The following is a 13369-nucleotide window of genomic DNA, read 5'->3' on the forward strand; positions in this document are numbered from 1 at the left end:
AAAAGAAAGAAAAATAGACAGAAAAGAAAAGTGAGAAAGAACTATAGAGAAAACGAGAGAGAGAGAAGAAAAAAAGAAAGACAAGAAGAGAAAAGAAACAGAGAGAGAAGAGAAAGTGAGAGAGAGAACAGAGAGAAAAGAAAAGAGAAAACGAGAGAGAAAGAAAAGGAAAAGGGACAGAAATAGAGAGAAACGGAAAAAGAAAGAGATAAAGAGAAAAAGGAGAGAGTAACAGAGAAAGTAACAGAAAGCGAGAGAGAGATAAAGAAAGAAAAGAAAAAGAGAGAAAAGCGGGAATGAGAGAGAGAAAAAAGAAAATCAGTGAAAGAGAGAGAAAGGAGAAAGAGAAGGAGAACGATAAGAAAAAATGATAGAGAGAATGAGACAACAGAAAAGAGGGAGAAAGAGAGAAGGCAAAAAGAGGGAGATAAAGAAGAGAGAAAAAGGGAAAAGAAAAGCGGGAGAGAATGAGTGAAGAGGAAAAAGAAATGGGGAGAAAGAAAGAGGGAAAGCAAGAGAAAGAGAGAAATGAAAGAGAGAAGCAAAGAGACAAACAGAGGAAAGAAAAGGAAAATGAGAGAAAAGAAGGTGAAAGAAAGAAATGTAAGGGAGAAATAAAGAGAGAAACAGAAGGAAGAAAAGGAGAATGAGAGTGAGAGAGAAAGAGAGAAACGGAAGAGAATGAGAGAAAGGAAGGAGAAAGAAAGAAAAGAAAGAGAGAAACAAAGAGACAAACAGAGGAAAGAAAAGGAGAAAGAGTGAGAGAGAAAGTAAAAAAAGGAAGAGAAAGAGAGAAAAGAAGGAGAAAGAAAGAAATGAAAGAGAGAAACAAAGAGACAAACAGAGGAAAGAAAACGAGAATGAGGGTGAGAGAGAAAGAGAGAAAAGGAAGAGAATGAGAGAAAGGAAGGAGAAAGAAAGAAATGAAAGGAAGAAATAAAGAGAGAAACACAGGAAAGAAAACGAGAATGAGATTGAGAGAGAAAGAGTGAAAAGGGAGAGAATGAGAGAAAAGAAGAAAGAAAGAAATGAAAGGGAGAAACAAAGACAGAAACAGAGGAAAGAAAAGGAGAATGAGAGTGAGAGAGAAAGAGAGAGAAGGAAAAAGAAAAAGAGAAAAGAAGGATAAAAAAGAAATGAAAGTGATAAAATGGGAAAGAAATTAGAATGAGAGTGAGAAAGAAATAGAAAAAAGAAAGAGAATGAGAGAAAAAAGGAGAAAGAAAAAATGAAAGAGAGAAAAAGAGTAAATAAAAGGTGAATGAAAGAAAGAGAGAGAAGAATGAGAAAGAAAGAAATGAAAGAGAGAAACAGGAAAGAAAACGAGAATGAGAGTGAGAGAGAAAGAGAGAAAAGGGAGAGAATGAGAGAAAAGAAGAAGAAAGAAAGAAATGAAAGAGAGAAACAAAGACAGAAACAGAGGAAAATAAATGAGAATGAGAGTGAGAGAGAAAGAGAGAAAAGGAAAAGAAAGAGAGAAAAGAAATGAAAGTGAGAAAATGGGAAAGAAATTAGAATGAGAGTGAGAAAGAAATAGAGAAAAGAAAGAGAATGAGAGAAAAAAGGAGAAAGAAAAAATGAAGGAGAGAAAAAGAGTAAATAAAAGGTGAATGAGAGAAAGAGAGAGAAGAATGAGAAAGAAAGAAATGAAAGAGAGAAACAAAGAGACAAACAGAAGGAAGAAAAGGAGAATGAGAGTGAGAGAGAAAGAGAGAAAAGAAAGAGAATGAGAGAAAAGAAGGTGAAAGAAAGAAATGAAAGAAAGAAATAAAGAGGGAAACAGAGGAAAGTAAAGGAGAATGAGAGAAAGAGAGAAAAGAAGGAGGAAGAAAGAAATGAAAGAGAGAAACAATGAGACAAACAGAGGAAAGAAAAGGAGAATGAGAGTGAGAGAGAATGAGAGAAAAGGAAGAGAATGAGATAAAAGAAGGAGAAAGAACGAAATGAAAGAGAGAAAATAAAGAGAAAAACAGAGGAAAGTAAAGGAGAATGAGAGAAAGAGAAAAGAAGGAGGAAGACAGAAATGAAAGAGAGAAATAAAGAGAGAAACAGGAAAGAAAAGGAGAATGAGAGCGAGACAGAGATTGTGAAAAGGAAGAGAATGAGAGAAAAGGAAGCGAATGAGAGAAAAGAAAGAGAGAAAAGAAGGAGAAAGAAAGAAATGAAAGGGAGAAATAAAGAGAGAAACGGAAGAAAGAAAAGGAGAATGAGAGAAAGAGAAAAGAAGGAGAAAGAAAGAAATGAAAGAGAGAAATAAAGAGAAAAAATAGAGGAAGGAAAGGGAGAATGAGAGTGAGAGAGAAAGAGAAAAAAGGAAGCAAATGAGAGAAAAGGAAGCGAATGAGAGAAAAGAAAGAGAGAAAAGAAGGAGAAAGAAAGAAATGAAAGGGAGAAATAAAGAGAGAAACGGAAGAAAGAAAAGGAGAATGAGAGTGAGAGAGAAAGAGAGAAAAGAGAAGAGAATGGGAGAAAAGAAGGAGAGAGAAAGAAATGAAAGAGAGAAAGCGAGGGAAGAAATGGAGAATGAGAATGAGAGAGAAAGAAATGAAAGAGTAATAAAGAGAGAAAAAGAGGAAAGAAAAGGAGAATATGAGAAAGAGAGAAAAGAAGGAAGAGAGAAATGAAAGAGAGAAAAAGAAAAGAAAAGGAGAATGAGAGTGAGAGAGAAAGAGAGAAATGGAAGAGAATGAGAGAAGAGAAGGAGAAAGAAAGAAATGAAAGAAAGAAATAAAAAGAGAAACAGAGGAAAGAAAAGGAGAATGAGAGTGGGAGAGAAAGAGAGAAAAGGAAGAGAATGAGAGAAAAAAGGAGAAAGAAAGAAATGAAAGAAAGAAAAAAAAGAAAGAAATGAAATAGAGAACCAGAGGAAAGAAAAGGAGAATGAAAGTGAGAAAGAAAGAGAGAAAAGGAAGAGCATAAGAGAAAAGAAGGAGAAAGAAAGAAATGAAAGAGAGAAACTGAGGAAAGAAAAGGAGAGTGAGAGTGACAGAGAAAGAGAGAAAAGGAAGTGAAAGAGACAAAAGTAGGAGAATGAAAGAAATGAAAGAGTGAAATAAAGAGTGAAACAGGGGAAAGAAAAGGAGGATGTGAGTAAGAGAGAAAGAGAGAAAGAGAGAAAAGGAAGAGAATGAGAGAAAAGAAGGAGAAAGAAATGAAAGAGAGAAACAGAGGAAAGAAAAGGAGAATGAGAGTGAGAGAGAAAGAGAGAAAAGAATGGGAAGAAAGAAATGAAAGTGAGAAATAAAGAGAGAGAAAGAGGAAAGAAAAGGAGATTGAGAGTGAGAGAGTAAGAGAGAAATGGAAGAGAATGAGAGAAAAGAAAGAGAAAGAAAGAAATGAAAGATAGAAAATGAGTAAAGAAAAGGAGAGTGAGAGTGAGAGAGAAAGAGAGAAAAGGAAGAGAATGAGAGAAAAGAAGGAGAAAGAAATGAAAGAGAGAAACAGTGGGAAGAAAAGGAGAATGAGAGTGAGAGAAAAAGAGAGAAAGGAAGGGGAAGAAAGAAATGAAAGTGAGAATTAAAGAGAGAAAAACAGGAAAGAAAAGGTGATTGAGAGTGAGAGACAAAGAGAGAGAAAAGGTGGAAGAAAGAAATGAAAGAGAGAAATAAAGAGAGAAAAAGAGTCAAGAAAAGGTGATTGAGAGTGGGAGAGAAAGAGAGAAAAGGAAGAGAATGAGTGAAATAGAGGAAAGAAAAGGAGGACTTGAGTGTGAGAGAAAGAGAGAAACAGAGGAAAGAAAAGGAGAATAAGAGAATGGGAGAAAAGAAGGAGAGAAAGAAATGAAAGAGAGAAAGCGAGGGAAGAAATGGAGAATGAGAATGAGAGAGAAAGAGACAAACGGAAGAGAATGAGAGAAAAGAAGGAGAAAAAAGAAATAAAGAAACAGAGGAAAGAAAGAGAGAAAAGGAAGAGAATGAGTGAAATAGAGGAAAGAAAAGGAGGATGTGAGTGAGAGAGAAAGAGAGAAAAGTATGAGAATGATAGAAAAGTATGAGAATGATAGAAAAGTATGAGAATGAGAGAAAAGAAGGAGAAAGAAATGAAAGAGAGAAACAGGAAAGAAAAGGAGAATGAGAGTGAGAGAGAAAGAGAGAAAAGAAGGCGAAAGATAGAAATGAAAGAGAGAAATAAAGAGAGAAATAGAGGAAAGAAAAGGAGAATGAGAGTGAAAAAGAAATAGAGAAAAGGAAGACAATGAGAGAAAAGAAGGTGAAAGAAAGAAATGAAAGAGAGAAATAAAGAGAGATAAGAGGAAAGTAAAGGAGAAAGAGAAAAAGAGAGAAAAGAAGGAGGAAGAGAGAAAGAAAGAGAGAAAAAGGGGAAAGAAAAGGAGAATGAAAGTGAGAGAGAAAGAGAGAAAAGGAAGAGAATAAGAGAAAAGAAGGAGAAAGAAAGAAATGAAAGAGAGAAATAAAGAGAGAACCAGGAAAGAAAAGGAGAGTGAGAGTGACAGAGAAAGAGAGAAAAGAAAGAGAATGAGTGAAAAGAAGGAGAAAGAAAGAAATGAAACAGAGAAATAAAGAGAGAAACAGAAGAATGAAAAGGAGAATGAGAGTAAGAGTGAAAAGAAAGCGAATGAGTGAAAAGTAGGAGAAAGAAATAAAACAGAGAAACAGAGGAAAGAAAAAGAGAATGCGAGTGAAAGAGGAAGAGAGAAAAGGGAGAGAAAGAGAGAAAAGAAGGAGAAAGATAGAAATGAAAGACAGAAATAAAGAGAGTAAAACAGGAAAGTAAAAGAGATTGAGAGAAAGAGAGAAAAGAAGGAGGAAGAAAGAAATGAAAGAGAGAAATAAAGAGAGAAACAGTAAAGAGTAGGAGAATGAGAGTGAGAGAGAAAGTGTGAAAAGGAAGAGAATGAGATAAAAGATGGTGAAATTAAGAAATGAGAGAGAGAAATGAAAGAGAGAAACAGAGGAAAGAACAGGAGGATGTGAGTGAGAGAGAAAGAGAGAAAAGAAGGCGAAAGAAAGAGATGAAAGAGAGAAATAAAGAGAGAAACAGAGGGAAGTAAAGGAGAATGAGAGAAAGAGAGAAAAGAAGGAGGAAGAAAGAAATGAAAGAGAGAAAAGAGGAAAGAGAAGGAGAATGAAAGTGAGAGAGAAAGAGAGAAAAGGAAGAGAATAAGAGAGAAGAAAGAGAAAGAAAAAAGGAAAGAGAGAAACAGGAAAGTAAAGGAAGATGTGAGTGAGAGAGAAAGAGAGAAAAGGAAGAGAATGAGAGAAAAGAAGTAGTAAGAAAGAAATGAAAGAGAGAAATAAAGAGCGAACAAGAGGAAAGAAAAGGAGAATGAGAGTGAGAGAGAAATAGAGAGGAGGAAAAGAATGAGAGAAAAGAAAGAAAAAGAAAGAAATGAAGTGGGGGAAAAAGGTGAAAGAAATGGAGAAAAAGAGGAAAGAAAAGGAAAATGAGTGTGAGAAAGAAAGAGAGAAAAGGAAGAGAATGAGAGAAAAGAAGGTGAATGAAAGAAATGAAAGGAAGAAATAAAGAGACAAACAGAGGAAAGAAAAGGAGAATGAGAGTAAGAGAGAAGGAGAGAAAAGGAAGAGAATGAGTGAATAGAAGGAAAAATAAAGAAGTGAAAGAGAGAAAAGGGGAAAGAAATTAGAATGAGAGTGAGAGAGAAAGAGAGAAAAGGAAGAGAATGAGAGAAAAGAACGAGAAAGAAAGAAATGAAAGAGAGAAATAAAGAGAGAAATAAAGAGAGAAATAAAGAGAGAAACAGAAGAAGGAAAAGGAAAATGAGAGTGAGCGAGAAAGAGAGAAAAGGAAGAGAATGAGAAAAAAGAAGGAGAAAGAAAGAAATAAAAGAGAGAGATAAACAGAGAAAAGGAGGAAAGAAAAGGAAAATGTGAGAAAGAGAGAAAAGGAGGAAGAAAGAAATGAAAGGAGTGCGAGAAAAGATGGTGAAAGTAAGAATTGAAAGAAAGAATAGGGGAAAGAAATTAGAATGAGTGTGAGAAAGAAAGAGAGAAAAGAAAGAGAAAGATGAAGGAGAAAGAATAGAATGAAAGAGAGAAAAAGAGGAATTAAAAGGTGATTGAGAGAAAGAGAAAGAAGTATGAGAAAGAAAGAAATGAAAGGGAGAAACAAAGAGACAAACAGAGGAAAGAAAAGGAAAATGAGAGTGAAAGAGAAAGAGAGAAATGGAAGAGAATGAGAGAAGAGAAGGAGAAAGAAAGAAATGAAAGAGAGAAATAAAAAGCGAAACAGTAAAGAGAAGGAGAATGAGAGTGAGAGAGAAAGTGTGAAAAGGAAGAGAATGAGATAAAAGATGGTGAAATTAAAAAATGAGAGAGAGAAATGAAAGAGAGAAACAGAGGAAAGAACAGGAGGATGTGAGTGAGAGAGAAAGAGAGAAAAGAAGGCGAAAGAAAGAGATGAAAGAGAGAAATGAAGAGAGAAACAGAGGAAAGTAAAGGAGAATGAGAGAAAGAGAGAAAAGAAGGAGGAAGAAAGAAATGAAAGAGAGAAAAGAGGAAAGAGAAGGAGAATGAGAGTGAGAGAGAAAGAGAGAAAAGGAAGAGAATAAGAGAGAAGAAAGAGAAAGAAAAAAAGGAAAGAGAGAAACAGGAAAGTAAAGGAAGATATGAGTGAGAGAGAAAGAGAGAAAAGGAAGAGAATGAGAGAAAACAAGTAGTAAGAAAGAAATGAAAGAGAGAAATAAAGAGCGAAAAAGAGGAAAGAAAAGGAGAATGAGAGTGAGAGAGAAATAGAGAGGAGGAAGAGAATGAGAGAAAAGAAAGACAAAGAAAGAAATGAAAGAGGGAAAATGGTGAAAGAAATGGAGAAAAAGTGGAAAGAAAAGGAAAATAAGTGTGAGAAAGAAAGAGAGAAAAGGAAGAGAATGAGAGAAAAGAAGGTGAATGAAAGAAATGAAAGGAAGAAATAAAGAGACAAACAGAGGAAAGAAAAGGAGAATGAGAGTAAGAGAGAAGGAGAGAAAAGGAAGAGAATGAGTGAATAGAAGGAAAAATAAAGAAGTGAAAGAGAGAAAAGGGGAAAGAAATTAGAATGAGAGTGAGAGAGAAAGAGAGAAAAGGAAGAGAATGCGAGAAAAGAACGAGAAAGAAAGAAATGAAAGAGAGAAATAAAGAGAGAAATAAAGAGAGAAACAGAAGAAGGAAAAGGAAAATGAGAGTGAGCGAGAAAGAGAGAAAAGGAAGAGAATGAGAAAAAAGAAGGAGAAAGAAAGAAATAAAAGAGAGAGATAAAAAGAGAAAAGGAGGAAAGAAAAGGAAAATGTGAGAAAGAGAGAAAAGGAGGAAGAAAGAAATGAAAGGAGTGCGAGAAAAGATGGTGAAAGTAAGAAATGAAAGAGAGAATAGGGGAAAGAAATTAGAATGAGTGTGAGAAAGAGAGAGAGAAAAGAAAGAGAAAGATGAAGGAGAAAGAATAGAATGAAAGAGAGAAAAAGAGGAATTAAAAGGTGATTGAGAGAAAGAGAAAGAAGTATGAGAAAGAAAGAAATGAAAGAGAGAAACAAAGAGACAAACAGAGGAAAGAAAAGGAAAATGAGAGTGAAAGAGAAAGAGAGAAATGGAAGAGAATGAGAGAAGAGAAGGAGAAAGAAAGAAATGAAAGAGAGAAATAAAAAGCGAAACAGAGGAAAGAAAAGGAGAATGAGAGTGGGAGAGAAAGAGAGAAAAGAAAGAGATTGAGAGAAAAGGAAGAGATTGAGAGAAAACAAGGAGAAAGTAAGAAATGAATGAAAGAAATGAAAGAAATGAAAGAGAGAAACAGAGGAAAGAAAAGGAGAATGAGAGTGAGAAAGAAAGAGAGAAAAGGAAGAGAATAAGAGAAAAGAAGGAGAAAAAAATGAAAGAGAGAAGCAGAGGAAAGAAAAGGAGAATAAGAGTGAGAGAGAAAGAGAGAAAAGGAAGAGAATAAGAGAAAAGAAGGAGAAAGAAAGAAATGAAAGTGAGAAATAAAGAGTGAAACAGAGGAAAGAAAAGGAGAATGAGAGGGAGAGAGAAAGAGAGAAGAGGAAGAGAATGAGAGAAAAGAAAGAGAAAGAAAGAAATGAAAGAGAGAAAAAGGTGAAAGAAATGGAGAAAAAGAGGAAAGAAAAGGAAAATGAGTGTGAGAAAGAAAGAGAGAAAAGGAAGAGAATGAGAGAAAAGAAGGTGAAAGAATGAAATGAAAGGTAGAAATAAAGAGACAAACAGAGGAATGAAAAGGAGAATGAGAGTAAGAGAGAAGGGGAGAAAAGGAAGAGAATGAGTGAATAGAAGGAAAAATAAAGAAATGAAAGAGAGAAAAGGGGAAAGAAATTAGAATGAGAGTGAGAGAGAAAGAGAGAAAAGGAAGAGAATGAGAGAAAAGAACGAGAAAGAAAGAAATGAAAGAGAGAAATAAAGAGAGAAATAAAGAGAGAAATAAAGAGAGAAATAAAGAGAGAAACAGAAGAAGGAAAAGGAGAATGAGAGTGAGCGAGAAAGAGAGAAAAGGAAGAGAATGAGAAAAAAGGAGAAAGAAAGAAATAAAAGAGAGAAATAAAGAGAGAAAAGGAGGAAAGAAAAGGAGAATGTGAGAAAGAGAGAAAAGGAGGAAGAAAGAAATGAAAGGAATGAGACAAAAGATGGTGAAAGTAAGAAATGAAAGAGAGAAAAAGAGGAATTAAAAGGTGAATGAGAGAAAGAGAAAGAAGTATGAGAAAGAAATAAATGAAAGAGAGAAACAAAGAGACAAACAGAGGAAAGAAAAGGAAAATGAGAGTGAAAGAGAAAGAGAGAAATAGAAGAGAATGAGAGAAGAGAAGGAGAAAGAAAGAAATGAAAGAGAGAAATAAAAAGCGAAACAGAGGAAAGAAAAGGAGAATGAGAGTGGGAGAGAAAGAGAGAAAAGAAAGAGATTGAGAGAAAAGGAAGAGATTGAGAGAAAACAAGGAGAAAGAAAGAAATCAATGAAAGAAATGAAAGAAATGAAAGAGACAAACAGAGGAAAGAAAAGGAGAATGAGAGTGAGAGAGAAAGAGAGAAAAGGAAGAGAATAAGAGAAAAGAAGGAGAAAGAACGAAATGAAAGAGAGAAATAAAGAGTGAAACAGGGGAAAGAAAAGGAGAATGATAGTGGGAGAGAAAGAGAGAAAAGGAAGAGAATGAGAGAAACAGAGGAAAGAAAAGGAGGATGTGAGTGAGAGAGAAAGAGAAAAGTATGAGAATGAGAGAAACAGAGGAAAGAACAGGAGGATGTGAGTTAGAGAGAAAGAGAGAAAAGGAAGAGAATGAGAGAAAAGAAGGAGAAAGAAAGAAATGAAAGAGAGAAACAGAGGAAAGTAAAGGAGAATGAGAGAAAGAGAGAAAAGAAGGAGGAAGAAAGAAATGAAAGAGAGAAATAAAGAAGGAAAAAGAGGAAAGAAAAGGAGGATGTTAGTGATAGAGAAAGAGAGAAAAGGAAGAGAATGAGGGAAAATAAGTAGTAAGAAAGAAATGAAAGAGAGAAATAAAGAGAAAAATTAGAGGAAGGAAAAGGAGAATGAGAGTGAGAGAGAAAGAGAGAAAAATAAGAGAATGAGAGAAAAGAAAGAGAAAGGAAGAAATGAAAGAGAGAAATAAAGAGAGAAACAGAGGAGAGAAAATGAGAGTGTGAGAGAAAGAGAGAAAAGAAAGAGAATGAGTGAAATGATGGAGAAAGAAAGAAATGAATGAGAGAAATAAAGAGAGAAACAGTAGAATGAAAAGGAGAATGAGAGAAAGAGAGAAATAGAGAAAAGAAAGAGAATGAGTGAAAAGTAGGAGGAAGAAAGAAATGAAAGAAAGAAACAGAGGAGAGAAAAGGAAGAGAAAGAGAGAAAAGAATGAGAAAGAAATGAAAGAGAGAAACAGAGGAAAGAAAAGGAGAATGAGAGTGAGAGAGAAAGAAAAGGAAGAGAATGAGAGAAAAAGGGAATTTCTATATTTCACATTTCCTCATTTTCTTTATTACAGATTAACGAAACTTTTCTATGGGGACGAACTCCTTTAATGTGTGCAAGTGAAAATGGCAAGACAAGCATTATGAAATTATTTTTCGAGGCTGATGTTGATGTGAATATGAGAGACAACTTTTGTGAGACCGCTTTACATTTTGCTGTGTTTGGGTAAGTTGAGAATGAAGTAAAATCTCCAATTGTGTTTTGTTTGTAAATGTTTTCCAATTGCAGACAGGTGAATATGATGATGATTATGGCGATGTTGATGATGATGATGATGATGATGATGATGATGATGATAATCATGTTGATGATGATGCAAAAGAGGGTGTTGATGATGATGATGTTGATGATGATGACGATGATGACGATGACGATGATGATGATGACGTTGATGATGCTGATGATGATGATGGCAATGACGATAATGATGGCGATAGTGATGATGATGTTGATTATTGTATATGATGAAGATAATGATGATGTTCATGATAATGTTGATGGTGATGATTGCAATGTTGATAATGTTGATGATGATGTTGGAGATTATGAAGATGACGGTGATGGCAATGATGACGATGATGATGACGATGATGATGATGAAGGCTATGATGATAATGTTGATGATGATAATGATGATGATGGCGATGATGATGATGAAGGCTATGATGATAATGTTGATGATGATGATGGCGATGTTGATGGCGATGATAATAATGCTGGTGATAACGATGGAGATGATGATGATGATGTTTCGACTGAATGACAAAATATGTAGAAAGGGAAACTGCAACACCTCGTCATCAAACCCTGACCAAACCTTCAACTGCAGGCTCTGTGGCTCTGCCTGCTGGTCCCATATTGACATTGTCAGCCATGAGTATCCTTGCAGTCAACCTGGACCAGCCCCTTCTTAACCTTCATTCATGAAGCCAAGACAACATACATACATATTTACATTCATCCTGATTTTTTATCAACTCTTTACACAAATCCCACAATAATATATCCTCCTTCACATCTTTTGGCTAACTTTCCACCATTTGGTAAATTCCTTGATGTTAGAAAGAACCTGGCCTCGTCTCACTTGGATTATCTTGTTGAGTTGGTGCATTTGCTGTACGTATAAAGCTTTGCATTGTTCGTGTGATTATTTTCAAGCATTTTATAGTAGATTAGCCCTTCCAAATCCCATCAAACACAGAGCAGTGTCTTGCATGGATGCAACTCTGGATTGTTACAACACATTTTTTCCTTCTATTTTATATTGATTTAAAACACCATTTTTAATCACCAGTAACAATGCAGCACCGAAATCTCTGCTTGTGTCTAGAAGTAACCTGGTGTCGTATAAGCAAATTAATGGTGAGAGAAGAGCATTGGTGTTTGTCTCTTTTGCTCAGAGTGTATGGCACCCATGTACCAAGTTTCTGAACTTTAACCATCAAGTGAAGGCGATTGGAGATGATATCATGACAGCAGCCCTTCTGCTCTGCTGGGTCAGTTCCCTAGTGGATTAACATGGAGCCCCGTGGATGAGCTTATTTGATCGATTCTTACTGAACTGAACAATTCAGCATTGACTTGAAGAGAATGTGAGGTTGAATTTCCCTTCCATGAATCATAAAAACCAGTTCTTTTTGCAATGGATCCTTCTCTGTGCACAGAACAACACAGTCTCTAGCAGCTTAGGAAGCTTTGAAATCTTGATTGAAAGCAAAGAAAAGTAAGGTTTCTGCTTGGCTCTCCATCATTATTTTTCAGAAATTTCATAAAAAAAGAGACGAAAATTGTAGAAGAAGAATAGAAATATAGAAATACAGAGATTAAAATATTTCTCACGTTCATATAACATTGGAAAGAAAGGAAGTTATCTGACAACATAATTTATGTATGTGTGTGTGCATGTACGTATATACCCACGTACGTGTGTAGGTGCCTGCGTGTATTTATGTATGTAGAGAAAGAGAGAGATGCATACTCACATCGTATGTGTATGTATATATATATATATATATATATACATACATGCACATACATATATATACATACATATATACATACATACACACACACACACACCCACACACACACACAAACACACACACACACGTATATATATATATATATATATATATATGATGGTTTAATTTTTATGAGTTGGAAATAATTATTTAATGTAAATACAATAAATCATTGTCTCTGACATTTCTATCTTTTTCTCTCAGGAAACAACCTGAAGCTGTGACAACTTTGTTAAAAGAAGCGACCATTCAGGTTAGTGCCTTTATATATATCTGTGGATGTGTGTATGTATATACAATGTAAATTGTGATGAGTGTATGTTTATGCCCTAATCAATTCTTTTCGTTTTTTTTTTCATATTAAATTCAGAAATATTCCTAATTTACTCCTAAAGTGTTTTCTAGAAATTTCCATAAATATTTATCGTTTTTTCTGAAAATTATGAGGAAACAAAGTCGACTTAGACAAAATTTTACTAAACTCCTCTCCTGACCTTCGGGGCACACTTATATAGGTACGTATATATGTAATGTACGTATAATGTATGTATCTTGTATATGCATGGTTGTGTGGTAGGTAGCTTGGTTCCGAACCACATGGTTCTTGTTTCTGTCCAACTGCGTGGCACCTTGGGCAGGTGTCTTCTACTATAGCCCCGAATCAACCAAAGCCTTGTGAGGGAATTTGGTAGGAGGAAACTGTAAGAAGCCCGTCCTATATGTATGTATATGTAGTTTTTTGTGTCTGTCTCTCCACCATCACTTTACAACTGAATTTTGTGTGTTTACGGCCCCGTAACTTAGCGGTTCAATAAAAGATACTTATTGTATAAGCACTTGGCTTACAAAGAATACGTCCTGGGGTCGATATCTTCGACTAAAAGGCGCTGCTCCAGTATGGCTTCAGTCCAACTGATTCCTAACTCTCTGATGTTTCCTATTTTTAGTGAAAGTTATTGATTTTATATGAGGTTATGTATATATGAAACACAAAGCATATGTACCTGAGTTTGGCTGAAGCTATGTATTAAAGGCTGGATCAATAACGAAAGCAAAGTGGTGATGCACCAAATATTCACTTATTAAGGATGGATTTTTAGAAGATTTCATTAAAAAAAATGTTTATTTTAAAAAGATTCATGAGGAACATATAACCATATATATATATATATATATGTGTGTGTGTGTGTGTGTGTGTGTGTGTGTGTGTGTGTGTGTGTGTGTGTGTGTGTGTGTGTGTGTAAATATATAAAAATAAAAAGATAAAGAGAGCAATGGAAGGGTTGGAAGAATATTTTATGGATAATAGAGTCTTACAGCTGTTTCTAGGAAGATCCAGTACTTCCCTTCATCGGAGACAGAAAAAGTAAAGGAATCGATTATTATATCCATAGGCGGATAGTTTTAGTATGAAGTGATATAGAGTGTGATGCGCT

General features: G+C 35.0%; 1 protein-coding gene across 1 annotated transcript in view; it reads left to right on the plus strand.

Moving 5' to 3' along the window:
• The window catches only part of LOC106872541 (uncharacterized), a 90334-nt gene that overhangs the window by 25042 nt on the left and 51923 nt on the right, over positions 1 to 13369 (plus strand). The window contains exons 3-4 of the mRNA XM_089345986.1: positions 9926 to 10077; positions 12138 to 12186. Of these exons, the coding sequence (XP_089202112.1) occupies positions 9926 to 10077; positions 12138 to 12186 (201 nt within the window). The remainder of the gene's footprint in view (positions 1 to 9925; positions 10078 to 12137; positions 12187 to 13369) is intronic.

The sequence above is a fragment of the Octopus bimaculoides genome, chromosome 30, assembly GCF_046866305.1.
Source record: "Octopus bimaculoides isolate indiv1 chromosome 30, ASM4686630v1, whole genome shotgun sequence".
NCBI classification, from domain to species: Eukaryota; Metazoa; Mollusca; class Cephalopoda; order Octopoda; family Octopodidae; genus Octopus; species Octopus bimaculoides.